At 44.5% G+C, this 25,721-nt stretch overlaps 3 protein-coding genes across 7 annotated transcripts in view; all 3 read right to left on the bottom strand.

The window, feature by feature from the left end:
* The window catches only part of LOC112576641 (protein FAM149B1-like), a 43,114-nt gene extending 25,541 nt beyond the window's left edge, over positions 1-17,573 (bottom strand). The window contains exons 1-2 of one of the 5 annotated variants that reach the window (XM_025259624.1): positions 16,132-17,573; positions 15,739-15,875 (exon numbers count right to left, since the gene is read on the bottom strand). In XM_025259624.1, the coding sequence (XP_025115409.1) occupies positions 15,739-15,788 (50 nt within the window). In that variant the 5' untranslated portion in view covers positions 15,789-15,875; positions 16,132-17,573. Of the gene's footprint in view, positions 1-1,092; positions 2,355-8,301; positions 9,703-15,738 lie in introns of those variants that run through there. The other 4 variants (XM_025259538.1, XM_025259449.1, XM_025259374.1 and 1 more) reach the window with 4 other exon arrangements.
* Positions 17,574-19,162: 1,589 nt separating this feature from the next.
* Positions 19,163-21,290, bottom strand: LOC112572295 (cytochrome P450 1A1-like). Its single transcript, XM_025251907.1, has 2 exons — positions 21,109-21,290; positions 19,163-20,658 (listed from the first exon to the last, which is right to left on the bottom strand). Exons 1-2 carry the CDS (start codon positions 21,154-21,156, stop codon positions 19,186-19,188), a joined length of 1,521 nt encoding a protein of 506 aa, XP_025107692.1. The 5' UTR covers positions 21,157-21,290; the 3' UTR covers positions 19,163-19,185.
* An 801-nt stretch (positions 21,291-22,091) lies between these two features.
* On the bottom strand, positions 22,092-25,064 carry LOC112572303 (cytochrome P450 1A1-like). The gene is made up of 2 exons (XM_025251919.1): positions 24,680-25,064; positions 22,092-24,258 (listed from the first exon to the last, which is right to left on the bottom strand). The coding sequence occupies exons 1-2, from the start codon at positions 24,719-24,721 to the stop codon at positions 22,786-22,788; spliced, it is 1,515 nt and encodes a 504-aa protein (XP_025107704.1). The 5' UTR covers positions 24,722-25,064; the 3' UTR covers positions 22,092-22,785.
* Between the last annotated feature and the right edge of the window lie 657 nt (positions 25,065-25,721).

The following is a 25,721-nucleotide window of genomic DNA, read 5'->3' as shown; positions in this document are numbered from 1 at the left end:
CTACTACATAAAGGCCGACATAAAATTACACTCCCTCATGCGAAATATACTTTTAGGAACAATTCGGAAAACCCCCGAGTATGTCCTGTTGATCATGTTTGGACAAGCGATGGTCCTCTCATCATGATCATGGTCCCAGGGCCCAGCTTGTCGCCAATACAGTTGAGGATCGGGTGTCCTGGGCGCAGATATCGTCTTTATTCTCTCTCTGCATGTTACACCCGTTTACAGGGCCGTCTGCCTTCAGTGATATACCCTTAGTTACTTGCTCCACGTAAAAAAGTGATCATGTGACAAGACAACCGTCAACCACAGAAGACCAGAAGCACAAACGGGTGTTAAGGGAAGGAAAGGCAACGACAGTGGCTACTGCAGCAGCTGCAGAGATGGTGGCTGCTGTGTCCTCCTCCGACATTGTCGTGTCTAACAGAATGTCATCTTCCGACATTTTTGGGCTAATCAGGATGATTAGGCTTCATTAGAAATGAATGGAAGGAAAGACAGAAAAATGACAGATAAACACACAACAGTTCTGACTGAGAGCGCTGAAAACTCTAGTCTACTGTCCACTGGTTTTAAGTGTTGTTGTTTCCCGCTGCCAAGAACATGACAATGCCGATCAAGCGGCGTATTCTTGATGTAGAAGTGGACAACTAGCTACTATAATTATAGAGACATGGCTGTGGGTTGATATTTTTGAGGGTGGCGTAATGATTAACGATTGATGACAACAAATATGATGGTTAGCGTTTGTCTGAAACACAGCATCCATTACTCCCTTAGAATTTATTACTGCCAGTAAACAAGAACGGGCAGAAAAAGCTCTTCACAAAAACTTGACATTCAGGTTTATTAGCATGGAGGAACAAAAGCTTTTTGTTGATGATTTTATAGGAAGGACGTGCTTTTACCTAAAGGCCACCGCACTGTGGGGAATAGGAATCTGTTGGGAAGAGAGGAGGTGAAGGGGTTTGGGGAGGTGAGGGAGAAGGATTTAGAAAAAACTAGAAAATATGAAGACAGATAAAGTAATAAATATGTTCACACAGCAAGGCCAGTTGGCAACCCCCGTGTAGCCACGTCCTGTCTTACCCTCTGACAATCAGCTCGTCCTCGGCAACACCACGAAAGCTGTGACCTGATGAGAAGGGCGAGGAGGTCATCCCAAACAAAGGTGGCCAGTGAGAACTCGCGTGTGGTCCTCCTCCTCCTCCTCCTGGCGGTCTGGAGCTCCGGGGTGGGGTGTTGCATCCCTTTTCGAGGCTGATAGGTGGAAGCGAGACCCCGTATAAGTCCGGAGGATAGGGGTATGGCTGCCGGTGCAGGCCCAGCCATTGCTCGCACAGCTCGGCGGACCCCATTGTTTCCGGGGTCGCCCGGAAGTCCTCCGGTGGTCTGGACTCCCACCCTGAGCATGCTGCCATCACGTCTTCCTCCGCTCAGACCTGGCCATGACCGTGCGACACGCCCCCTCGTGTCCTCTTGTCCACGCCACGGAGTGTTGGCTCTTCCCTGTTCACAGCAAGTGTTCACAGCAAGTGTTCAGACGAAGTGTTCAGAGGAAGGGTTCAGTGACTCATGCTCATGCGTGACGTAATCCGGTATATGCTCAACGCCAGTCGCGTCAGGACAGGTCAGCCATGCCGGTCACAACAACGACCTCCAACACACACTGGCCAGCCTTTGTTCACATCGGCGTCCACACTGCTTACTGAACAAAGTGCCGCGATCTCATGCGACACCCGGTAGAAAGGCGGATGTCAGTGTTTAGCGCGTGGTCATTGGAGATATACCCACAAACAAAGCGACTCCTTTCCGTTGTAGAAATGGCAGCTCATCCGCGTCTACCACAGCGACAAAGCGTGACTTCTAGAAAAGTCTCCAGCCTCTCAAATGCGACTGGAAACGGTGAAGATTAAAAACAAAACAAAACACACAACCTCCAAGATCAGCTACCTTCTGTTGGTTCAGATCCAGATGATGACACAAGTTTCTCTGCCGACCCTATTCTGTGCACGGTCATTGACACCCTCGATGAAGGCCGGGTGTGACAGGTGGCGTAACGGCGATTGTGGAGGGTTTGACGCCTCGTTGAAGAAATGTCTTTTTACACGAGACACACTAGCGAAGACACCTTACCTCCATTTATCAGAAATTCACAGTTTATGTCATCCGTGTCTTTCCCTTCAAACGTGCCCCAACGGCTCCCGTGCGAAAGTTTTTTAAAAAAAGCTAGGCTGAGAACTTTCCAGTCTCAAGCCCTCTCGCCGGAGAGAAATAAATCAACAACAATACCAAATAATCCGTCACAGTGCGTTGGCAGCTCGGCGACACGCCCTCTGCGACATGCCGCCACCCGACTGATGGCGAAATGAAGCATCGCAGGGCCAGACACACAGCTTGGTCGCGCTGAGGCGGGTAGCGACAAGGGCGGGGATCGGGTGGGAACACTGGCACCAGCGGTTCCTGTCTCTCACGACAGGCGGATGGACAAGGCAGGAGAGCTGGGTGTCAATCAATGAAACCTTTCAGCACACATTCTCTCTCTCTCACTGGGCGGGTCTTCTACCCGCTGGAAAAGACGGATGACAAATCGTATGAGTTCATACTACGTGCGTAGGTAGAGCAGATGGAAGAGTGTGGGAGATAAAAAAAAAATAAAGATGGAAAGAAAAAAATAAAGCCATTTAGCTTGACATCCTGTTGGGCGTGCATGAGCTCGACCTCAGGGAGCTTCACTTGGTGTTGACGGAAGCCAAGGCCACTGTGGCCATCAGTGTGAAAACAGACTTTCTCGTGAAGTAGACATTTCAAAGGTGCCGACAGTAAGACGAGAGAGGTGCTCAGCCAAACGTTGCAGGTGTGCGTCACTCTCCCTCGCTCTTCCGCACCACTGACGCTGAGTAGACAGGTGAGTGTGCTGCAGGTTACCTGGGTTGGCCCTGAACGCTCCGCACGAGTAGTTTGGTGTCTCCACACTTTGTCATCGGTCTCGACTTGATTGCAACAACAACAATCGACAGAAGTGCTACATTAGTATCCCCCTCAAACCCGCATACCCAAGAGATTGATTTATATTGTGCTTTCCACTTAAAAAAAACTTTCCCTGCAATTATGACGGTGAATCCTCTTCCCATCACCTCTCTCCCCTTTCCTAAAACAGAAAAACGATGAAGACCGGCAAAATACCAACTGTAAAAGGTAAAGGGTTACAACTCCCACAAGTAGAAACAGGAACGACCAAAACAAAAATCTATCAAAACGATCTACGATGACATTAGCTATTAATTAAGCTCCCTGTTTGCTTAGCATGTCGATGAAAAATGGCGCCTAAATGCACAGGAATCACCATAGCAACCAGGTGTGGCGGCAGTTGACGACGTAGCCAGGCGCCGTGTTTGTCCGCCACGCTGCTGGAGCCGCCAGCAACACAATGGCGGTCGGGCTAATCAAGAAACAAACGAGTGACCGTGAAAAGGAAAACAAAGCAGGCAAACTCTGGGTGGAGACTGTGGCGACAAACTTCGCACTGCGGCAACATGCGTCTGAAGACCACCGCGACACAGTGGCGGAGACAAAACATCGTCAATAAAGTAATACCGACGGCAGTTACCTCCTCTGTGTGAGAGAGCGAAAGAAGGAGAGAAAGAATGAGTGTATGAATGATCACTTTATTCTGCGTAAATGTCATGTGCAAAGCTCAAATAAAGGATGTTATATATTTTAATATGATAATTTATTTCTTTACCTGAACGGAATCTTTCAGTTTGCAATTAAATGTAAATTAATTCCTGCACATGCATCCTTTTTTTAGTTTTGAATGAAAACTACATTTTGGAAACCTTGGTCCATCCAAACAAAACAATCTAAAAGAGAAAAGTTTATTCTGACACTGGAATAAGTTAGAGGAAAAAAGAACAGCGCGTGTTTATGTGTGGACTGGTCTTGCCACAGGTCCTACTCGCACGCTCCACTGAAAGGTGTGTCGGTCCAAATGTCCACAACAAAAAGACACGGACAGCGTTTACACCCATTGACACTTCTGCGCAGTCTCTGGTACCATCTTCCCTTGCAGCCAGCTTGTGACACGGGTTCTGGTTCCAGTCGACAAATGGCGACAACGGCGGACCGTAGGGTCAGGTCAAGAGGTCAGAGGCCGACCAGCGGTACTTCGTGGTTCCCAACCTACGGCCAGCGAAGGTGCCTCATCCGGGTAGCTCATTTTAACCAGACACAACATAATTTCATTTTAACATCGCGATTCTGGCAAATCCATCATGATATGTGCCGCGTGATTGTCTGTCATGTCCAGTCCGGCCCTCGGGCGAGAAAGTGTCGGGCATCCGTTGAGACAGGGTGGGACAAACGCCTCGTTTGAAGTCACATCTGGTTGACAGAGGTCCGCTCCACCCGCCCATAAACTGTACACACGTCGGGCACTAAACACTAAAAAACGCCTTCTGCCCGCCCCTCGTCTCTATACAAGTGCATGTGGTGTGTGTGTGGAGAGTGGGACTGCGTGTGTGTGTGTGGAGGAGGTGGCTGCGTGTGTGGGTGTGTGTGGAGGAGGTGGCTGCGTGTGTGGGTGTGTGTGGAGGAGGTGGCTGCGTGTGTGGGTGTGTGTGTGTGGAGGGTGGGACTGCACGTGGGTGTGTGTGTGTGGAGGGGTGAATGCGTGTGTGTGTGTGAGCGTGTGTGTGTGTGTGAAGGGGTGAATGCGTGTGTGGGTGTGTGCGTGTGTGTGTGCGCATACACGTGCTCAAAAGTCTTCCAGTCAGATGCGCTAATTCGCCGTTACATTTCGCCGTGCGCATGATAAAAATGTCAGTCTCAAAAGCTCCGCGGTGCTTTTCATCTCAGAACCGCCCACCTCTCACAAAGGGCCACGAGCCGTCACCAAGGCAACCAGTAAACATTATGTCTCTTTCACTATTTTTCCCTTCTTCCTGTCTGGCGTAGTTACTCCATCTCCTGGTGCTGTCTTTTAATCCCAGAGAGAAAAAAAGACGATCGCCTTGTTACCCCGGGTAGCTCCAAATAAACAGTCTTTATGCCGGAGAACGGACGAGAAGCAAGAAACGCTGACATTGTCCACGTGACCACTGGCCAGCGAGTTCTGACTCCAAGTTTATAGAACTGTAGTGAAGTTAGGTGATTGAAACCTGAGCTGATCTCGCCAGTTGTAAAGCTGGTGTGTAGACAAGTGCTAGGAAGTGCCTACAAGTGTCTAGCTCCCGTCTATACTGCACAACGCATTTCTAAATACACACATTAATTAACCTTTGAATGCATTTAATTAAAACAGTTTTATAATGAGTACGGTGGGATGTCAAGGCAGGTGTTAAGCGGATCACCAAGCCACGCGGCAGGCGCGCCCTCTGCACTTTTAGGGAAGAAAAAGCAAAACTGGAATTTAGGCCAAACCATTTCTTTCACAGACTTTCTCAGAACTGCTGTGGATTGTGGTTTCTCTTCATCTGTGTACGTATCATACTACTTACAAGAAATACACCATACTGATGGTTACATGGAATACATCACACTGGTTACAAGTAAATATCACAATGGTTACAAGGAATGCATTACAGTGGTTACAACGAACACAGAAACGGTTACAAGGAACAAATACATTACACTGGATACAAGCAAAATATCACAATGGTTACAATACATCGCGCTTGTTAAAAGCGACATATCACACTGGTTATAAACAATAAACATTTAGGTTACAAGCAGTGTGTGACAATAGTAAATAACCTTCAATTATTACTATACAACAGAAAGCCTTCCAAAAAGTGCGAGTAACCCGATGTTTGTTAACATCTAAGATTATAAAATATGCAATATCCTCATATAATGTTTACTGCCGTGACCATTGCTGGTACACGAGATTTCATGTTCTATGACTGAGGGCGATTTGCAGGTCTAGATACTTCTGTTTGGTGTCAAAGGTCACCATGCAACTGCACTGAAGGACAAAACAAAAGTGATCACTGTCACTGTGTACATACATAATACACCAACATCACCTCCTATAATGCATGCATACCACAGGAGTGGACCTGCTATACCTAAGCTGTATGTCAAACCTCGCCAGGAGATAGGACTTGAGTCAGTGAGGTGGGTACGTGTGCTTCATACCTCCGGACACTAACAGCGCCTTGAATAGCTGTCAGGCTTCTGTCAACTGTATTCAAAACGAAATGAAAATTTTACACCACTCCACCCCATGCTCCCCACCCCGCGCAAACACTTGTGCATGTATATCTACGGTGAGGATATACGACACTGGACGATCGACGTCTTCTACCCCTACCCCACACCACCCAACTATTTATTCTGATGCAGTAGACATGGTTCCGAGTGACAGATAGCTTCGTGCACGAACCTACAATCGCCATGTATACCCGGGGTCTGCGTGCAATCTCGACTCTCATAGGACGGTGCACCGTTAAAAAAAACAACCTCCAGAACCCTCCCAGATCCCAGCGCGCGTCGAAGCCTTTGTGCCATGCCCAAGGACTGGCTGGCGATCCACAGATAAAGCACGAGGGTCACTTCCATTCGTACCTGTTCACCGCTCCAAGACGTGTTAGATACGCTTTCAGCCCAACTGTTTCGCATTACCCACTCTTTCCATACCCTGCCTGGCTTTTGTGGCGGGACTGACAGCTGACAAAGGAAACCACGGTCGTAATTAAAACGACCTACTCCGACAAACATCAATAAAGGCGTCGCTAGACATTCGGAGGGTGCCCCACCTCCTCCACCACGCCTCACTCCAAGAGCTTAGGTAAATACAAATAAAGGGGGCTAACGACCATAGGTACAGGGAGGTTCTGTGCTTCCCTTCAAGTCCTAGCTGAGAAATATGCTGCCTGCTGCCACAAATTAAAGTAGAGTGTGCCATCAACCTCTACCGCAACACCAAGTCTTTTTGCGACTTTCTTTTCTTTAATCTTAAAGCGCATGGTCCTCGAAGGCAAGCAATGAAGCCCTCGTATTTCAGCAACATGTCAGGGTCAGAACTATGTGAAGGTGGCGTAGTTTGAAGTAGCTATTAAGGGTCATCACTCAGCGATTGTCCAAAATAACTTTGTTGTCGATTATTCGATTAGCTGTCACAATGGCAGATAACGGGAACTGGCGGTTTCAGTTGGAACAGCTTACTACAGAGCTGCTTTCAATGACACGCCCGTGTTTGTGAAATGGAAGGTTGGTTGGTGATGCGTGGCGTCTCAAAATGACGATGGAACGCCTAGGAGTTCCTGCTTTGCTTTCTCCAGCATCTGAAATGGATTTGTCCTATTTCCAAGGAATGTGGGCCAGACATCTAAAGACAACACATTTCTGTCACTTGTGTCGCCTGGACAAGTTCTCTGCAAGGGAAGGCAGACGCGGGAATAGCTTCGCGAAAGTCTCACCCGCTTCACACCCGAGATAAATATCTGAAGAGTTTGAAGCTTGGTAAATCTTCCGCAATGTGGACATCTCCGCGGTTAATAACGACGCTGATACTGCCCGGAAGGTGGCATGACCACCACCTTCTGCCTTCTACGCAAGGAATGTACTAGGGGCAAGGCTGAGCATATGAACAATGTTATCGCAACTCTCTTTACCTTGGGTACGTGTCCGCGCATGCACGCGAGATAACGACAGAAGTGAAATGATGATATGTACGACGACCGACGGAGAGAAGGGATTCCAATGTTGTTGATGTTGCTACCTGGGGCGGTAGTTACGAAGCGAGGGTAAGCCTGTGGCATCATGGGTACTCAAGGACAAGCGTCTTGTTTCCAAAATCATAAAGTGGCGTCCAGATCCTGCAGATGTCGCTTTACCCATAAAACTGTATCATCTAAAGTCTGCCAGATGTGCCCTGGGGTAAAGAACCATGAAGTGGTGTCCACTGGGTCTGAACATAGCCTTTTAATTTAAAAAAGACGCTTTTCTTTAAGTTCTTCATTTTGCTCTGGGGAAACTATTTACTCTCGCTTAGTAACAACGGCCCCAGATGCGTAATCGGGAGACAGGAGCGAGGGTGGAGTAGGAGTAGGATGCATGAGACGACATAAGTTGTGTAAATTGAGGTGAAAGGCATGACCGTTTGATTACGAGTGGCAAGCTGTTTATGGGTGGAACACAATCTACAACACGGATGTGTCTGATTAATTTGTCGCCGCCACTGAACATCAAAGCCACACGTCCCTCTCTCGTTCCACACCATAATCTGATGTTTTCATGAATTCCGATCAATAATTATCCCCATCCCCTCTCTGCTACCCCTCTGCCTTTGCTCACCTGGCAGTCTTTGAAGGAATTTGAATGAGTCGAGTGCTGCGTGTTGGCTGCGACTGGGGCCTGCAGATGTTGGGGGTCCCGATCATGCTGGTCCTGTCCACGTAGTCCACCCGGCCGTACAGCGAGGCATGGGCCCGGGGACTCGAACCCACGATCTCCAAGCGAATCATGATCCCGCCTGCAGAACGTCCACTCTCCCACGATCAAACGCGCGAGGACAGGTCACATGGTGCAGCACACGAGCACAGGTCCCCCGGTGTCACGCTCTGTTCGCTCTGCCACACTTCACCAGCTATTAACCAAGCACTCACGATGCCGACTTCTTCAGCTACTCTTCGGCAGCAACCCCATCAACGCCACCATTGGAGTAGATCCCTTGATGAGCAAGTCTTGACCGAGGTGAAGAAAGTGCGGTTGCTGCTGCACAGAGGGAACACGCAGCGAGTCCTCCCTTCGCCATGTTTGTACACCACAGTAAGTGAGATCGAAGGCGCAGTGAAGCCGTGGTATCCAAGGCTGGCGAGGTCCCAATTCGTGCCAGGAGAAACAGTTATTGAGGAAAGGATCACAACCCGTCCACTCCCTTTCAGTTAAGTTCCTCGCAGTAGTTGGTCGGTGACTTTTGTTGGCTCTTAGCCACCCGGGGTATTAAAAGCGGGGTGGGCAGGTGGCATGGGAAGAATAACAGGGTATAATCTATGGGCTGATCTCAGTTCGCGGTTGACGTCCAGAGTGGAACCAATAAGACAAGTGGCCTGTGCCTGTAGGTTTGCTGCGTTACCTGGAGAGAGAGAGGGGTGGGGCGAACGTTGAAGGGAGTGTTGGAAAAAAAAAGTAATCGCCGAGAAGCCGATAAAGAACACATTCGTGCTATTGCTGACAAATTAAAGCCGAAAGACGATAAAAGCTTTATGTCAGTACAAAGTGCTACGTTGGTAGTTTTTTCTCCACAAGGTAGTGCAATGTTCTGCAAGCACAGTAATATGAATTCAGCCTCAGGCTCGCGGTCGACTTCAGGTGTTATTGGTGAAAGGCATTTCCCTGCTGACCACCTGTTGAAAAACTCATTAAAATGTGATTAAGCTTCAAGTGCGACAGTCTACTTTCACATCGGTCTTTCATACTGCCTTGATAGCGACACCTCAAGCTTCCTGCATCCTGTGTAAAGCATGATTCCAACCTGTCTACAATTGAATTCCAGTCTGTGTACAGGTCAATTCCAGCTGAGCTCTAGCTAAATTTCGGCATGTCTTTAGCTAAATTCTGGATTGTCTTTTAGCTAAATTCCAACACGTCTGCTGCTCAACAGACAACAGTTTAAAGATAAGATTTTAAGAGACTAGCCTGAAGACTAAGAGGACACGAAGGACCAACATCTGGCTGTGGATCCTCAAACACCACTGACTGTGAAGGCAGAAGCACTACATACATAGAATACAACACCCGAGTCTACAAGACAGGGTGTATCAAGTATGTGACAAGCCAAGACTCGTGCTGGCAGCGGGTAGGAGGGGTAGAGACTCTCAAGACATGGGGACCCTCAGTCGGCTTTGTTTTCCACTTCAGTTGGCCTGTTCTACTTCACGAAGCACACAAGCATAAGAAAACCTTTAAAAATTCGGTTCGACAAGACAGGAGTGGTGTCGGAGTAATGTCCACGTCTCAATGCCGTCTTTGTTGTTAATGATTTAAGCGGATACGACGGCTCTCAAAGCTCTCTTTACAAAAAAAAAAAAACAACAACAAACAAACAAACCTGCACTCTAGGAGGCACATCTGTTGTAAGCCGTCTGTTCCGTGTTACACAGCGTTAAGATGTAAATAGTTTGTTTTCTGTTCGTAAACATTACATTATGCACTTTTGCTTAAACTCATCGGTCTCTCTCTCTCTCACACACACACACGATATCACGGATACACATGTGCGTGTATATAGATAATTATTTTATTTATATATATATATGCACGCATATAGTACGCACATATATACGCACACATTTGTGAACAGATACACACACACACACACAAACGCACGCACATATGAAGAACCCACACCCACAAGAAAGCAACTTCTCGTGACAACAATGAATGAAAAATGAAAACAATGACGATGCAAGAAATGGTCTGTCAAACTGAAGGAAATGCTCTGGGAGGCTTCCTGTAGAAACACAGTGTCAAAGAACCAACTCTGACAGGTGTCTGGCCAGTGCCGCTGCCTCTGTGAGCCTGACGCCCTCCGGTGTTGTTCTTCACCCAAGATAAACATCGAACACAGTATAACTTCTTCCCTTCGATCAATACAATGGAACACCATATCACAACCACTCCAGGTGTGACAGCTGAGAGGAGATCCATTCTCAACCTGCCTTGTACAGAGAACGAGACCTAAACACTCCATCATGATGATGATGCACATATATTCTTATTACACTTTTCAGCTTAGAAGTTTTTGCTTGAACAAAGGAACAGCACAAATATTGCGCCAAAGTTTACAAACCACAAAACCAAAGTGAGAAATTGCTAGTGAGAAGAGTACACTACATGTTGGAGGTATTCATAAACTAAAGTAGACCTTTAGGCCAACAAGGTATACCTGACCCTAGGACCAGAAAAAAAAAGCGACGCCCCAATTTGTCCTGTCTGATGCAAAACACACAAGAGATCCACAAGAGCGAACTAACTTGACACGATTGTTTCATTTGAGGTCGGCCTGAAGTGAGAGTTGATTAGTGCTCGTATTGCGAGCATTGTAACTGTTTGTACAGACATGATGGATGTGTGTGGAGGTCGGGTGGGGAGAGGGGGGAGAGGGAGGAGAGAGATGTGGGTATGCACGTCTCGCAGTCTGCACACTGCACGGACACCAGACCGGGAGGACGTGTGCGGTGGATCGTGTCGATGGCGTAATGCTAGCCCATGCACAACTTCATAAAATGATGAAACCCTATAGCCTTTACACTAAAGCCCGTCGGTTTTCTAAAAGCCTTTACATGTTTGCAAACAAACAAACGAAAACATCAGTGTCATCGCAACGAGTGCAGACTAATTTTCATGAAGGGGCGGTAGCTGCTCGAAACAGTTGCACGCAGATCAAGTTATACTGCAACACTACAAAATATCTCTCGAGGGCGGTTCAAGTGTTCAGATCGTCCAATGAAATCTTTTCAGATGGTGATGAAGGTTAAACCAATCGACTTCTGATGGTGGCAGCGGGTGATCTGTTCGTTAGATCAAAGCAATAGTCTCTGAAGTCAGTGCCAGGTGGTCAGTGTGTCTGACCAAATCAATCCCCTTCTGGCTGCTGTTATTCTTTGCGGGAATTTTTGTTGATGGCAAATGGTACTCGCCAAACACACCTGAAAAACCCTCGCCAGTCCGTAGTCCAACGCGGCAAGTGTATGTGACTGGTAGACTCTCTTCATCTCAATCGCTTTGCCTACTGGAGGTCTGCTGGGAAACAACCTTTACTTCGTGAATGAGATACCCAGTGCCGCATAACATCGTCGCTTTCGCAACGCTCCGAAGTGTTTAAATCGCCCAACGTTCACAAGCTGTCACACAAGATGTCTAATGTTCTTTTCATCCGTTTTTAGGGTGTAAATCTTTTTACAAATATTACAACTTTTAAAAAAAAAACAAGCACCCATCAACACCCATCCAACCATTCACCCTTCACAATGGAGGACAAATGATCATGTGATCCGAAACCCTAATACCCCGATGTTCACAGAACTGTGGTCTCTGACAAGCTCCGCTTGTTAAAATGACACTACGATCTTTAACCCTAGTTCGGGACACGAATTTCACCTCAGCTAACCTGGATAAACAAAGAAGAAAAAAAAAGGCGGAAGGCCGGGTCGGTGGAGGGCAATTAAAGAGCCAAAGGCAGCGTCACGATAACTCACGGGCTGCGCCTTTTCACTTCTCTGTGGAACTGCAGGGCAACCAGCAGCAAAACACTGGGGTAAACATGTCCCACACACAAGCCAGGTACGTGTTTGCCACCGGGACATGAGAGGGCAGGGAGAAAGACCCTGTCTATATACATATATGCCGCCCATTGGAATGTAAATATAAATTACGACAATTTCGGGCTATTTAATGTGGTGGAAGCAAGGAGAAATGAGTATATTCACTATCTGTCTTTGTGGCAGCACTGTGTTGGCACCCGCAAGTCTGTTAGCATAATAGAAATTGGCGTCGAGCTACCAAGATATTCTGCCTTCGCCCGTCGTCGCCCCCGCCCTAGAATAGTTCCTCCTTTCGGTCTGTTTCTGACATTAATATGATCTCCCCTCCCTTTTCTTGACAATACAGAACGAGCTATTAGGGCCGTTGAATGACAACACAAACCCATCTCACCAACGTCTATCTGGCTTCTTTTAGATTTCATGGTGCTGATGATGGGGACATTTATAATTATTAGGTCACAAGAAACTCTTATTTGCAAGGAAAACTCTTAGTACTTAAAACAGTACAACTCTTAGAATTCTAATGCTTCAACTTGCGACCAGAAGAGGGAAAACATTAACTATTATTTGATAATTAATTTTGTAAACTAATGAATTAATTTTAAAAATCAACAAAGTTACTGAAATTCCGTGGAACAAGTTAAACAGGTTTGTTATACAGATGTCTTGGCAGTTTTTTTTTTACTTACCAAATAAACTATATAAACCAAGAAATGTCCAGGATGATTAAAACTAATAAAAAGTAATTAAGTTCATTTATAATATATGAACATTGACACCTCTGCGGAAGGCGCAGTAGCACTGACACACTGGGATATGATTTCCAACCAGAGACAGAAGAGAAGGACTTTGAAAATTAAAAGAGAGTGAACTATGAAATGCCAACCAGGTGAAGCAGCTTGTAGATTCTATTACATGATACTGACATACTACTTAGATATAGCCGTCAAATGTTATTCTTTCTGTGGAAAACAACTTGTTCAAGCTGACTGTTGGTTTCCTTCCATTCAGTATTTGAGCATTAAGGAGGAAATAAGAGAAAAGTCAATTTCAAAATCGAAAAGATAAATGCAAACTGCATTAATAACATTTTTTTAAAAATAGAAGAATAAATGGATGTGCCAAACACAAACATAAATGTAATTTGTTTTTTATACACATTAAACATACATCATACAAAGACACTCTAAGGGAAGTAATCCAGATCTGCTACACACAATACTCCATCAGCTGTTTGTCATGTTATTTATATTATATGTGTGCATGTGTTTTTTTATATATGTACACATATAACTCCGCCTGGATACCCCCAGGGGAATCTGCCGGTCCCAAGCCTGGATGAAGGAGGAGGGTTGGGCATGGGGCTAGCAACCCCAGCCTTAAAAAAAAAAAAATGCTACAGAAGCCACAAACACATTATGCGGCCCTATGCTTCACTGGGGAGGACTAGGATCAAGAGAGAGATATGCACATATAAAATGGAGCACATTGATAGTGACTAAATCTTCATTATCACGATCAACTATTTTATTAAATATTCTTGCTGAAAAAAAGAAGAAAATCTATATGTTACTCTCAAAAAAAAGGAAATTAGAAAAAGAAATTTATTATACAAATAATGGAGCTAAAAGAAACCAGTATATATATATATGTGTGTTGAGAGCAACAGAAAAAGGAAAATGATAACAAAATCATTAATAGCAAAGAAACTCATCAAGATAATTTCTGTTAGAAACAAACGGCTCACTTCTGTTGACAGCAAATTTTGTACAATGCTTATGCCACACCTCTTGTCCATAATTATATCATGAACGTGTATAGGTGGATTGTTGTGTCTGCCGAGATCAATGCTTAACCTCTTGCGAAGTTCTCCACTCTTAGTCTTGGCAAGCCTTAACTATGAATGTGACTAAACCAGAAGCTTTGTACACACCTGTCTCGTTTTAGTAGTTAATCTGAAATGAGACTAAACTGAGAGCTTTAGATACACCTGCCTCATTTTAGTAGTTAGCTGGAACAAATCGTCTGCCAGAGTCTAGTAATACAAGTTTGTAATTATACATATCCTATTTGTTAACATGAATAAAAGCAAACATACAGTCATGCTGGTCATAAGGACTTGATGGCAATATTAACAATTGGTTGTTATTAGAAACTCTTCACTAGAAAAATGGATGCCTAAGTTGTTTGGTTCACATAGTAAAAGCATAATAATTTAATTTATGTGACTGCTATTGGCAGCAGGGAGGCTCTGTAGCTTGGTGGTTAGTCTGTATGATTGTATAGCAGGGTGATTATTTGAGGCCTGCTCAGGCCTGTGACTAGAAAACTCTTCCCAGTCCTAATTAGCTGGCTAATCCAGAAGTCCAGAAGCAGATACCAAGCTTATCCAGGAAAGTGATAATTATGGTAGAAGCTAAGGGCTGGTCTCTATCTTGTACGTGGTGTACCCTAAACATGGTAAACCACTTACAGGTCATTACAGCCGTTAGGGCTTGGAGTCTTTACCTTCTGTCAATGGTATCAATATCTACAATAAGATAAAATAAGAAATCTGCATACTGCTAAAAAACCCAGTAATGAGTATGGTATGATAAATGTCAATATTGTTGATAAAAACAAAAAAGTTTGATTTTAGAAATTCCAAACCAAGATTAGTCAAGTTAATTTCTTTTCACTTCCAACTTTTCCTAAATAATAAAGACATCTTTATATCAAAACCCCATAATTACATGCATTCAAACACAAACGCACAAAAAAATATGTGTGATTGTATGTATGTGAGCATACAAAACACACATACACGAAAAAGAGGATATTCTGTAGCTAAATAAAATGTCACGATGCATAAAAATGTCTAATAAATGTCAATTAACATTCAAGATTTTTAAAAAAAGTTGCAATGAATGTGTAAACTGCAGAAATGTGCAATGGTTTGTGAAAAAAATATATTACTAAAACAATCAGGCATTTTGCTTATTATATGTTAATTCTTATCTTCACTTTTTCCCACTAGGAAACCATAAAGAAAGAATGTTAAAGTAAATCAAATGATTACAAGGACACAAAATACAAATTTTAAATAGTTATAGAATATTTTTATAAAATGTTCCTACTATCACAAACCATTGAGAATGTTATAATCACAAGTGCTCAGATGAATGTAAACATCACCGATATAATCCCAGTATGTTCGCTTTTTTTCTTATGTGCATGGTTGTATTTGTGTGCATAGTTGTGCACACATTTGTAAATATGCATGGATTCTTGGATTATGCGGTATCATATTGGGAAGCAAGAGAGGAAAACTAGTGTTTTACGTCGAGCCATCAACTAAGGCTTTATCACGGCAAAGTAGTCAGCTCTGTAAACCAATGGCACAAGCAGAAACAGAAGCGTTGTCATAGTGACATACATTACATGCTGCAACGTGCAGAATAACAGTACACGAAAGATATTTACTCACATTTCCGTGAATTCCTGCGAAACAGGTTTTCGATGGTATCTGCTTGTCATGTTTTGCTTTTAACTTGAACGCTTCTGCTCAGGTGACATCTTGTGGTGCCTCAGAGAACTGTATTTCATCTTTTGTGCTCCACTGGACTAAAATAACATAGAGTCCTTGTAGAGTAACATAAAACGCTTTTATCCCCACGTCACTTTTATTACAACAAATTGCTACAGTTCTAAAACTGACAACACAAGGACTTGTCCCCATGGCATGCTACAAACGAACCCAAGTAGCTGCGCTTGAGTATTTACTAGTCTACAACCTGTTCATTTACTATTTAGTAGGATGGTAATATCCGATGCGAAATAATTCTATACAATATTCTTTTGCCCCCAGGTCTGTGCATACCATGCAATTTGAAGCCCCGGGTGTACTTGCAAAGATTAAAAAGTGTGCTTTGGGGGCCATGTTTTTATCCCATAGTGCACCACTGCGCATGCGCACACCACTCTCGCCGCTGGCATTTAAAAAAGGACCAAGCCATTGCCTAGCAACTGCCCTGTGATAACGAAGAGTCCGCTGGCGACATTATGTAAATTCACTTTAATCTGTTTGCTGTTCATGCTAACAGTACGATTTCCATTTTAGACAAATAAATGTTTACGCTCTCAAACAAAATGTAATGAAGTCTTATTTCACTGAATGCATGAAGCCACGAGTGATCCACGCTCGAGGGCATTTCATGGTTGGTGCAGGCATCGTTCACTGACTTAGTTTGTGTGACTTGTTGTGGAGAAAGGAAGAAGAGAAGATATCTATCTTAGGTTCAGTTTGGTACATGAGCATTTTATCACCTCGGACTAACACAACATCGTGGATTGAATGAGCTTGTGCACGGACACGTAAAAGAAATTATAAGTTCGTGCATGGTTGGTGTGACGATTCGTTCTGCATACAGCCATGGCGTATCTGCGGCCAAAGCTCGCACCCTGACACATGATCAGAAATAATGAGGATATGGGTTGCCTTTGTAAGGATTTGCTAATTACTCAAGACTATTCAGTTCCTTTGCTTGGTGTTTTGGTGATATATATTGCAACAGACATTAGCAAGGGCGACAAGACCATTCATGTTCTCTAGGCAGAGATTGTGGAACCAGGAGATGACAGAAAAAGGAATGAGACTCAATAAGGGACTGATAGAACCGAGTGAGAATGACAGAACTGACGGAGAAAGACTTCAAGTTTCCGTAAAAGGTATACTGACCTTTGTGGCTCCGCTTGACGATATTAGTGTTGGCGTCCCATTAAGTGTGAAATATTCATACAATGCTGACAATTAATGTACAGAACCGACCGATACGTGCAGCTTCAACTTATCAGTTGACACAAAATGATAAGAAGGCCGAAGGGTAATGAAAGTGCTCTCGGACTAGAAAGTCCCCCCTCCCTTCAGACTTCAGGCATTGTAGTTTATCAGCCCATAATGAAGTTTATTATGCAGAGAAACTTCCTCTTCTCCTCCTTCTCTTTCTCATGCACTTAACTGACATTGGAGTTCACACAGCACCATGCTTGTACAAAAGATTGTTTACCGGATGTTAATGTAGCTGGAAGACACAAGTTTTATTCGCCTAAAGAATACAATTTCTCTTCGTCGTTTAAACGATGACAAAACATTTACATTTACAAACATTCATTTATTCCATTTCACATTTCCATTTCGCCTCCCGCAGTTGAATGTCCTTTATCTTGGAGTATACCAAATGATCGTCTAGGTACACAAGAAGGACTGAAATTAAAAAGTTCGGCATGGTGGTCTGCATTAACCTCTGGAAAGTGGCTGGTGTGGACGTCAGACCCATTGGCATCCTGGAACGGGCGTGTTGCCAGCGGCCCTAGCCAGTCCTTTTGTTGACAATGTCTTCTCAAGATGAGCTTCATGCACGGCTGCCTGTACTGCCTGCGCCACATCTGCGGTAGAGTCCATTATCCGATCAAGGACGTTCTTCCCTAGTAGAAGCGACACGCGCCTCCTGCGCTCACTTGTGACCACATCGACCAGGTCCTTGACCACCAGGATAGGAACGTCCTCAGACGCTGGCCGTAAACATGTCCACCACCGCCACTCCTGATTTTGTTTTAGCTGTAAGTCCTGTATATGCCCTCGTGCCCACTCGTCAGTGACCGTCGTTACCTCACTGCCGGTGTCGAGCAACGCCATCACCCAACTGCCATAAATGACAACCTCCGCCGTCGGACACTTTCCAGTCAGGCCAGCTACACTTTTATTCCCTGTCATCCTGTTACGGAAAACGGGGGCAGTCACTTTCCCTGACCGGTCGGGCTGCAGTCCTCCGAGATGGTGTCAATCGCCGCCACTTCGACGCTCTGCGCCGCCTTCTACCTCGCCTGCTTAAATTCTGGAGCTTCGCGGCGTATTCGTCGACCACCTCATCACGTTGCTGTGGCACTGATGTCGACATCTTTCTTGTTCGCCGTACGCCTCCACTAGGACACCCAAGATCTTTCTCGGCGTATCTCTTGCGTCATGCGGAAGCATCATAACTCGACGTCTGGCAGGTCCCTCCAGCGAGCTCAAGATGTAACCACGAGCCGCATTCTGACACATCGGGTTTATGGCGAGAGCTAACTCGACCTCTGTTTCAATCTCGTCGACACTCGTTGGTCCACCGGCAAACTACTGAAAGCGGACTAACTAGTATGCTCGTAGAGCCTCTGCCCACCCAACGGATAGCATCATGGTCCTCTCTATGTACTAATCTTCTGTCGTGGGCTTCTGCCCATGATGAACAAATGTTTCTTTTTGTTCAGCAGTGCTTTTAGGCCCTTGGTCACCCAAGGTTTGTTGTTAGGATAAAGATACACTGCTTTGATGGACTGGTGCAATCGACACTATTTTACTCCTCACTTTTACTTCTAACTGTGTGTTAAATGTCTGTATGGGTATGTGAGCAAAGACAAATTTCTGCCCTGGGTCTCCTGGGCAGACAATAAAGTCTGTTTTGATTTTGATTTTGATTTTGATAAAAACGGTCCGTGAGCTTAAAAGGGATTTATCCACATTTTGCTGTTTACACTTTGACTTAAATAAAATTCTGAATAAAATACTTAACTTCTAATCTTTGACGCTGAACTGAAAAATATCTTGCAGGACACCAACAACTAGCAAAAACTTAATTATTAAAATAAGACCTCTTAATCATAGGCAAGAAAAGAATACGAAGAGATTTCTGAGCGAATCACCTTTCGGCACCAGGTTAAAGGATTAATGAAAATACTGTATCTATATACGCCCATGCTCACACGGAGGTACAGACCCACTCACCCATTTGTCATCCGACAACCTTTTCCGTTTCTCGTACCTGTCTCATCTGACTGATTAAAAAAAGAACACCAATTTTATGACACTGACAAAGAATATTGATACTCATATTATTGTTTACTCTCTCCGATCAGCGCACACTTGGTAAGACTGTGGAAGGCAGGCCAACTCGAACACTCTCCCCAGTGTGTACTCGGGTGCCCCGGGTGGCTTGTACAGTCGACAGCGTTGGATGAGGGTAGTGAAAGCCAGGAAGACCTCCATCCGTGCCAGATACTCGCCGACACATCGTCGTCTACCCATCGAGAAGACGATGACTTGCTCGGTCTTGGCCTTGTCCAGCTGACCGTTGTCCAACAGGAAACGCTCTGGCCGGAACTTCTCGGGGTCTCCCCACGTTTCTTTATCGTGGAGGACAGAAAAGATGTTGACCAGAACCACCGTTCCTTTAGGAACATCGTAGCCTCGTACAGTCGTGTCGCAAGTTGTGGCGTGAGGCAAAGCTAGCGGAACGGGGCTTGCAAAGCGAAACACTTCGTAGATGGTCGCCTCTACCATGGGTAGACTGGAACGGTCGGCGAGAGACGGGTAGCGATTTAGTCCGACAACCATCTCGATCTCTCGAAATACTTTCTCTTGGACATCAGGGTAAGCAGCCATGAGAAGAACGCTCCAGTCAAGAAATACAGACACCGTGTTGGTCCCAGCGCCAAATATTACATCAAGACTCTCGATGATTCGTGTTTTATCCATCCCCACATTTTTGTCCTCTTCAGACAAGTTGTTGGCGGCGGAGATCAGGCCATCAGTGATGTCGCGAAGATGCTGCTCGTCAAACGTTCTCTCGTGTTCTTCAACCTTCTTTGTTCTGCGTCTGGTAGCCGTGACTAAGAATTGTAGAAACTTCCTGACTCTCCAGGGCATCACGTGACGGAGCCACGGCATCACGTCAACAGAATTTCCAGCTTTGGCGAACTTCGAGATTTCTCTCGTGTTGGTTAGGATGTCATGAAAGTCTTGATCTTCGCGAATGTTCTTGTGTCGGCCGTAACAGAGTTGGTACATTATACTCGCCGCTGCCAGCAAAATACTATTGTAAGGATGGAAAGGTTTGCCTTTCTGAGCGACGAAGTCGTCGACGATGGTAATGGCCTCAGACACGACAATGTCTTCGATGGGATTGTTCCTCGCATTGCCGAAAGCGTACATCACGTGCCTGACGATTTTCCTGTGAGCTTTCCAGAGAGGACCTGCCGAGAGGAAGGCGAAGTTTCGACCCTCGTTTAACAGTCTGCCTGTAGAGAATGATGGCCTGCCCGCAAAGTCGTCTCTCTGAGCTAGAAGAGCATCTTTGATGCCATCTTTCCCATTGACTACGATAGCCGGGAAGCTGCCCAGAGTGATGCTGAACACGTCGCCATAGAGACCACGCAGGGAGCTGAAGGTCTCTACAGGAGCTTTCCCGAGGAAAGGAAGGTAACCAACCAGCGGCAGGTTTCGTGGACCTGGTGGCAGGTTGTAGTGTTTCTTGCTGAGGGTGCTGAACAGTTTGACGATGGCGAACGTGACAATAAAAACAGCCGCTGCAGTCTGAAACAAGAACCATGAAGGTCTGCTATAGCAAATTGGTATACCAATATTATGCATCAAAAAATTGTTATTTCTTTCATTTGGCTTCTAGAGGAAGGCGATGACAGTAGAAAAGTAATGTCTTGAGTGGATTTGGAGGACAAAAGTCTTCAGTCAGGCTTCTGTCTTTGGCAGCGAAATTCCAGCTATCATCCGGGGTGTGATTAACGGTTCCTTTTCTCGACGGTTGGACATTATGAACACAGCAGGTGACAGACTGTGTGATTGGCAGTTTCTACCTCTGAACGGTTGGCCAGTGTGAACACAGCTGAACAACAACATATGAAAATCATATCTAGATTGCAAGCGAAACAACTCACATACACACAAACAACAACAAATGAATGAATAAACATACGAACATGAATGAAGGAGTAGAAGAATAATGAAACCAATAAGAAGAAGCCTTACCAGGATTTCATTCAAACTGTTTGAATAAGCACCGTGAAGAACTGCCATATCGGAATGTCAACAGCTATTTCTGTTTTGCCAAATCCTTGAAGAATCAGAAGTTTTGCCTGTATTTTATCAGTTGAGAGGCGTCGTTAGTGAAAACATGTTTCCATCAGAACTGTGGTGTAAACTGTAGCTACAATATATATATATACATGCATGGACGAAGTTGCATTTATTCACCAACATTCTGACAAAGTTCACGCTTTCAAATCCTAATGTGACTGTTTTCACACTCAAGCATGTATCAGACTCGGGTCAAATGTTCAGTGATGGCTACCTCCTTGCCAGTCCCTACATACCTTCACTAGTCCCTGCAATCCCCCGGCCCCATGTAACAAAAACAAAATTAGCATGCATTATCATGTTGGTGATTCAAGTAAACATCTTGAAGACGATGTTCAAGTAAGTCTTTGCAACTATATTTTGCAAATGAGTTAATGCAATGTTGCAGGTCAGCTCATATAAGAAACAATTAAATAACATAAGAAAAAAACTTATTTCAGGCAAACAAATGCGTGGCTGTGCAAGAAAAAATAAATTTAAAAAAATTAAAAGCCTGTTGGACACTGAACTCCCCCCCACACACACACACATACATAAACAGGAATACAAAATGTTTATTTAGCTGAGCATTGGGTCGATTCCAGTGGATTGATAAAACATAAAGATTACAGCATAAAGATACAAAATATATTATAATCCTAAGATGAAGACTATACTTTAAACTACATATAATATTCTTTAACATGCTTGTTTATTTTCTTGATGTCTATATATACTAATGTAGATAAATTGGGTAATATTGTGTGTACACATCAACATTAGGAGTGCAAAATGTAGGACTGCAGTAAGTTTTTTTGTGTTTGTTTTTCTTTGGTTTTTGTTTGTTTGGTTTGTTTTTTTCTTGTTTTGTTTTGTTTTGGTTTTTTTTTTTTTGGTTTTTTTTTTTTTTGCAATCAAGCAAATTGATAATTCTTTAAAACGGGCAGCAAAATGTCAAATGACATTCATCCTCGTCATTGATAAGGTCCGTAGGGAGTGATCTCATCTTATTTGGCAAAGCTGGATTTATAGAAACAACGACTATCGCTCCTACTGACAATACAACTTCATTTCTGAAAGTGGTTGTATCAACCTTTACTTAAGGAATCTAATAAACTGCTCTGATCTCACTCTCTGATTGAGCCAAAAACCAAACCAAAAGCCCAAAACCAAACTAGAAACATACACTAAATAATACCTAATAATAATAAAATAATAATCATCATCTTCATGTCAGATCCACAGTTTTGTTTCCCGTCATTGTCTAGCTCTGATATTTTAAGACTATAATTACATTCCCGTGGTTTTTAACCAGTGTCTCACATAGCATTCATGTATATTGGTAAAAATCAGATACCTTCTAGAGTATTATATCTCACATCACATCACATTATGAGTACGCAAACCTTATCCTAGAAATCGTTTCATAGCTAAAACATTATCTCAATTTCCATTTAAATGTTTTCCTTAGTGTAAGAAGTAATTACAAATACACCGACAAACAGAATAAAGCTCAGTTTTTTAAAAAGGAAAGGCAAATTCCATTAAGTAACATTTTACTCGTATATTCATGTAAGTTGAATGTAGTTTTTATTCTCTGAGAGCCACACACACTTTAAAAGGTGCTGGATCACATCCGATTCCATACACCCTCCCCAGCGTGTAGTCGGGTACCCCGGGTGGCTTGTACAGTCGACAGCGTTGGATGAGGGTGGAGAAGGTCAGAAAGACCTCCATCCGTGCCAGATACTCGCCCAAACATCGTCGTCTACCCAAGGAGAAGACAATCACTTGCTCGGCCTTGGCCTTGTCCAGCTGACCGTTGTCCAACAGGAAACGCTCTGGTCGGAACTTCTCGGGGTCTCCCCACGTGTCCTTATCATGGAGGACAGAAGAGATGTTGAACAGAACCACCGTTCCTTCAGGAACCTCGTAGCCGTGAACAGTCGTGTCGCAAGTTGTCAACCGAGGCGCAGGTACAGGGACAGGAGCAGCAAAGCGGTACACTTCGTAGATGGTCGCTTCTACCACGGGAAGACTGCAACGGTCCGCAAGGGAAGGATAGCGATTTAGTCCGACAACCTTTTCGATCTCTTGGAATACGTTCTCTTGGACATCAGGGTGAGCTGCCATGAGCAGAACCATCCAGTGTAAGACTCCCCCCACTGTGCCTGTTCCAGCAGCGAAAATAGTATCTAGACTTTCGATGACCCGTGTCCTGTCCAGACCTATTGCTTTATCTTCTTCTGACAGATGGTCGGCAGCGGAGATTAGACCATCAGTGATATCCCGAAGATATTCCCCGTCGAATGTTTGTTCGTGTTCTTTAACTTTCTTTATTCGATTTTTGGCAAACGTTCCTGTGATTTCTAGAAACCTGCTGACCTTCCAGGGCATGAGATGACGTAGCCAGGGCATAACATCTACCGGATTCCCGGTCTTTGTGAATTTTCGGAAGTCCCGGGAATTCTGCATGTTGTTCGAAAAGTCTGGATCTTCCCGAATATTTTTATGTCTACCATAACACAACTGGTACACCATGCTAGACGCTGCCACTGAAATGCTTTCGAAGGGATCAAAAGGTTCCTTTCCGTGGGCAGCAAACTCCTCAACAACAGTGATGGCTTCCGACACAATGATGTCCTCAATGGGGTTATTTCTGGCGTTGGTGAAGGCGTACATAACATGGGTAACAACTTTCCGGTGAGCTTTCCAGATGGGTCCAAAGGCCGCAAATCCTAAATTCCTGCCCTCATTCAGGAGTCGGGCGGTGGTGAACGGTGGTCTGGCAGAAAAGTCGTCTCCTCTGGTTAGGAGAGCTTCTCTAATAGCATCCATCCCGTTGACCACGATGGCCGGGAAGCTGCCCATTTGGATGCTGAACACATCGCCGTAAATGTCCCGCAGAGAAGAGAAGGTAACCGGGGGCTCTTTCCCAAGGAAAGGGAGGTAACCTACAAGGGGCAGGTTCCAGGGACCAGGGGGCAGCTTGTAGCGGCGCTTGTTCAGGAAGTTGACAAGTCTCACGGCGACTAAGGTGACAACAAATACTGTAGCTGCAACCTGCACGTAGAGACACAATGAAATAAGTTTAAATATCAAAGGACAAAAATTACTTGTTGATCGTGTGGTCTTTCTGATTACGAATTGTGTTTATATGTGAACGAGTCACCTGGGGGTCCTTTAGGTGTGTATGTATTTCAGTGTGTGACAATCTGAATGTTGTGTGTTTGTATGAGGTAGGGAGGATGAAAGACAGTAATGATATTTGAGGATATGTGCACCCGTTTGCGTGCGTGTGAGCTCGAGAGATCATTAAGGAAAAGGAATTACATCGTTATCATTTCTATATTTATCCCTGGTTTATATATAGCTGGGCGAGACCTGAATCTAGGACAGTCAATCCTCCCTGTGTTGGTGACTTTGTAGAGGAGAAGAAGGTTTGAAGAAGAGAAGAAGGACAAACTAATAAATAATTCCTTACCTTGATTTCTGTTGAGAATGTGTTCTCGAGATTGGCGGTCATTTTTGTTTTCCAGTATTCTTTTCTTTTCCTCTTCTTGATGTTTATGTTTGTGGAGCTTCAAGATGACTCAGCTCAGGTCAGTTATGTTTCTGCGGAAACAAGGACTTAATTGTTGGAAGAGACACTGTTAGCAGGGGTTTGCACCCGACTCTTGCTGTTAGCTGTGCAACAAGATGGAGCCAGCGATGTTATACTCGCTGCCTAACAGCATGCAGTTCCCTCACATGTCCTCAGTCCAACAGGACGAGTATTTATGTTATTTGAGCCTCCTGCCATGTTAATCACTTACAGCCAGCTGACATTCATACCTTCCTCGCCACTGTGACACACATACACTCAACTTTGTGACACGCTCCACTGCCATCCTAATACATACATGTATTTGTGAGTGCGTATGTACCGATGTGTGATAAATATTTGTGAGTGGGTGTTTACCTATGTGTCTACACAAGTTTGCACCGTGCAAGTGCCTTGATTAGCGCCTCAAAAGAGAGAGAAAAAGCGAGTGAGAGGGATGGAGGATGTTGGTTATTTATTAATTCAAGAGTTAGCTCCAGCAAGGGTATGACCATCTGCCAAAAACTTACAAAATCTGACATAAACCAGTAAACATACGCCATTTCTAAAAATATGTGTTAAAATCGTTTCTCTATAGCACGTACAAACAGCGCTGCACATAAATATACTCATTCCACATATAGTAGACTCTTTGAAACAAAGAGGACAAACATAAGCTACTCGTGCAGACACATACACTCACAAGCATATGTACAGCCACACGTACTAACACACAATACACCACTACAAACAGGGGTAACAACTGCTGTGTGATAGAATGCAGGTCGTGCAACAGTTGCTGCCCCTGCTACACAAAGCACATTACGGCAATTAGTGTTCTCTGCCAGAAACTAAATATAAATGGACATGTGTGTGTGTTGCAATGACATTTGAATTTAACTGTCTATACAGATATATCTTGTCACGATTCATCTAGGGAAAG

The sequence above is a fragment of the Pomacea canaliculata genome, linkage group LG1 (assembly GCF_003073045.1).
Source record: "Pomacea canaliculata isolate SZHN2017 linkage group LG1, ASM307304v1, whole genome shotgun sequence".
NCBI lineage: Eukaryota > Metazoa > Mollusca > Gastropoda > Architaenioglossa > Ampullariidae > Pomacea > Pomacea canaliculata.
The sequence above is the reverse complement of the archived record's forward strand: the minus strand, read 5'-3'. Positions and strand labels throughout refer to the sequence as shown.

Bases quoted from the DNA above. Each gene is read 5' to 3' on its own strand.
- LOC112572295 (XM_025251907.1), bottom strand. From the start codon at position 21,156: ATGGCAGTTCTTCACGGTGCTTATTCAAACAGTTTGAATGAAATCCTG. The intron at 20,659-21,108 runs GTAAGGCTTCTT...TTCTTGTTTCAG, and splicing joins ACAGTTTGAATGAAATCCTG to ACTGCAGCGGCTGTTTTTAT.
- LOC112572303 (XM_025251919.1), bottom strand. From the start codon at position 24,721: ATGACCGCCAATCTCGAGAACACATTCTCAACAGAAATCAAG. The intron at 24,259-24,679 runs GTAAGGAATTAT...CTCTACGTGCAG, and splicing joins CATTCTCAACAGAAATCAAG to GTTGCAGCTACAGTATTTGT.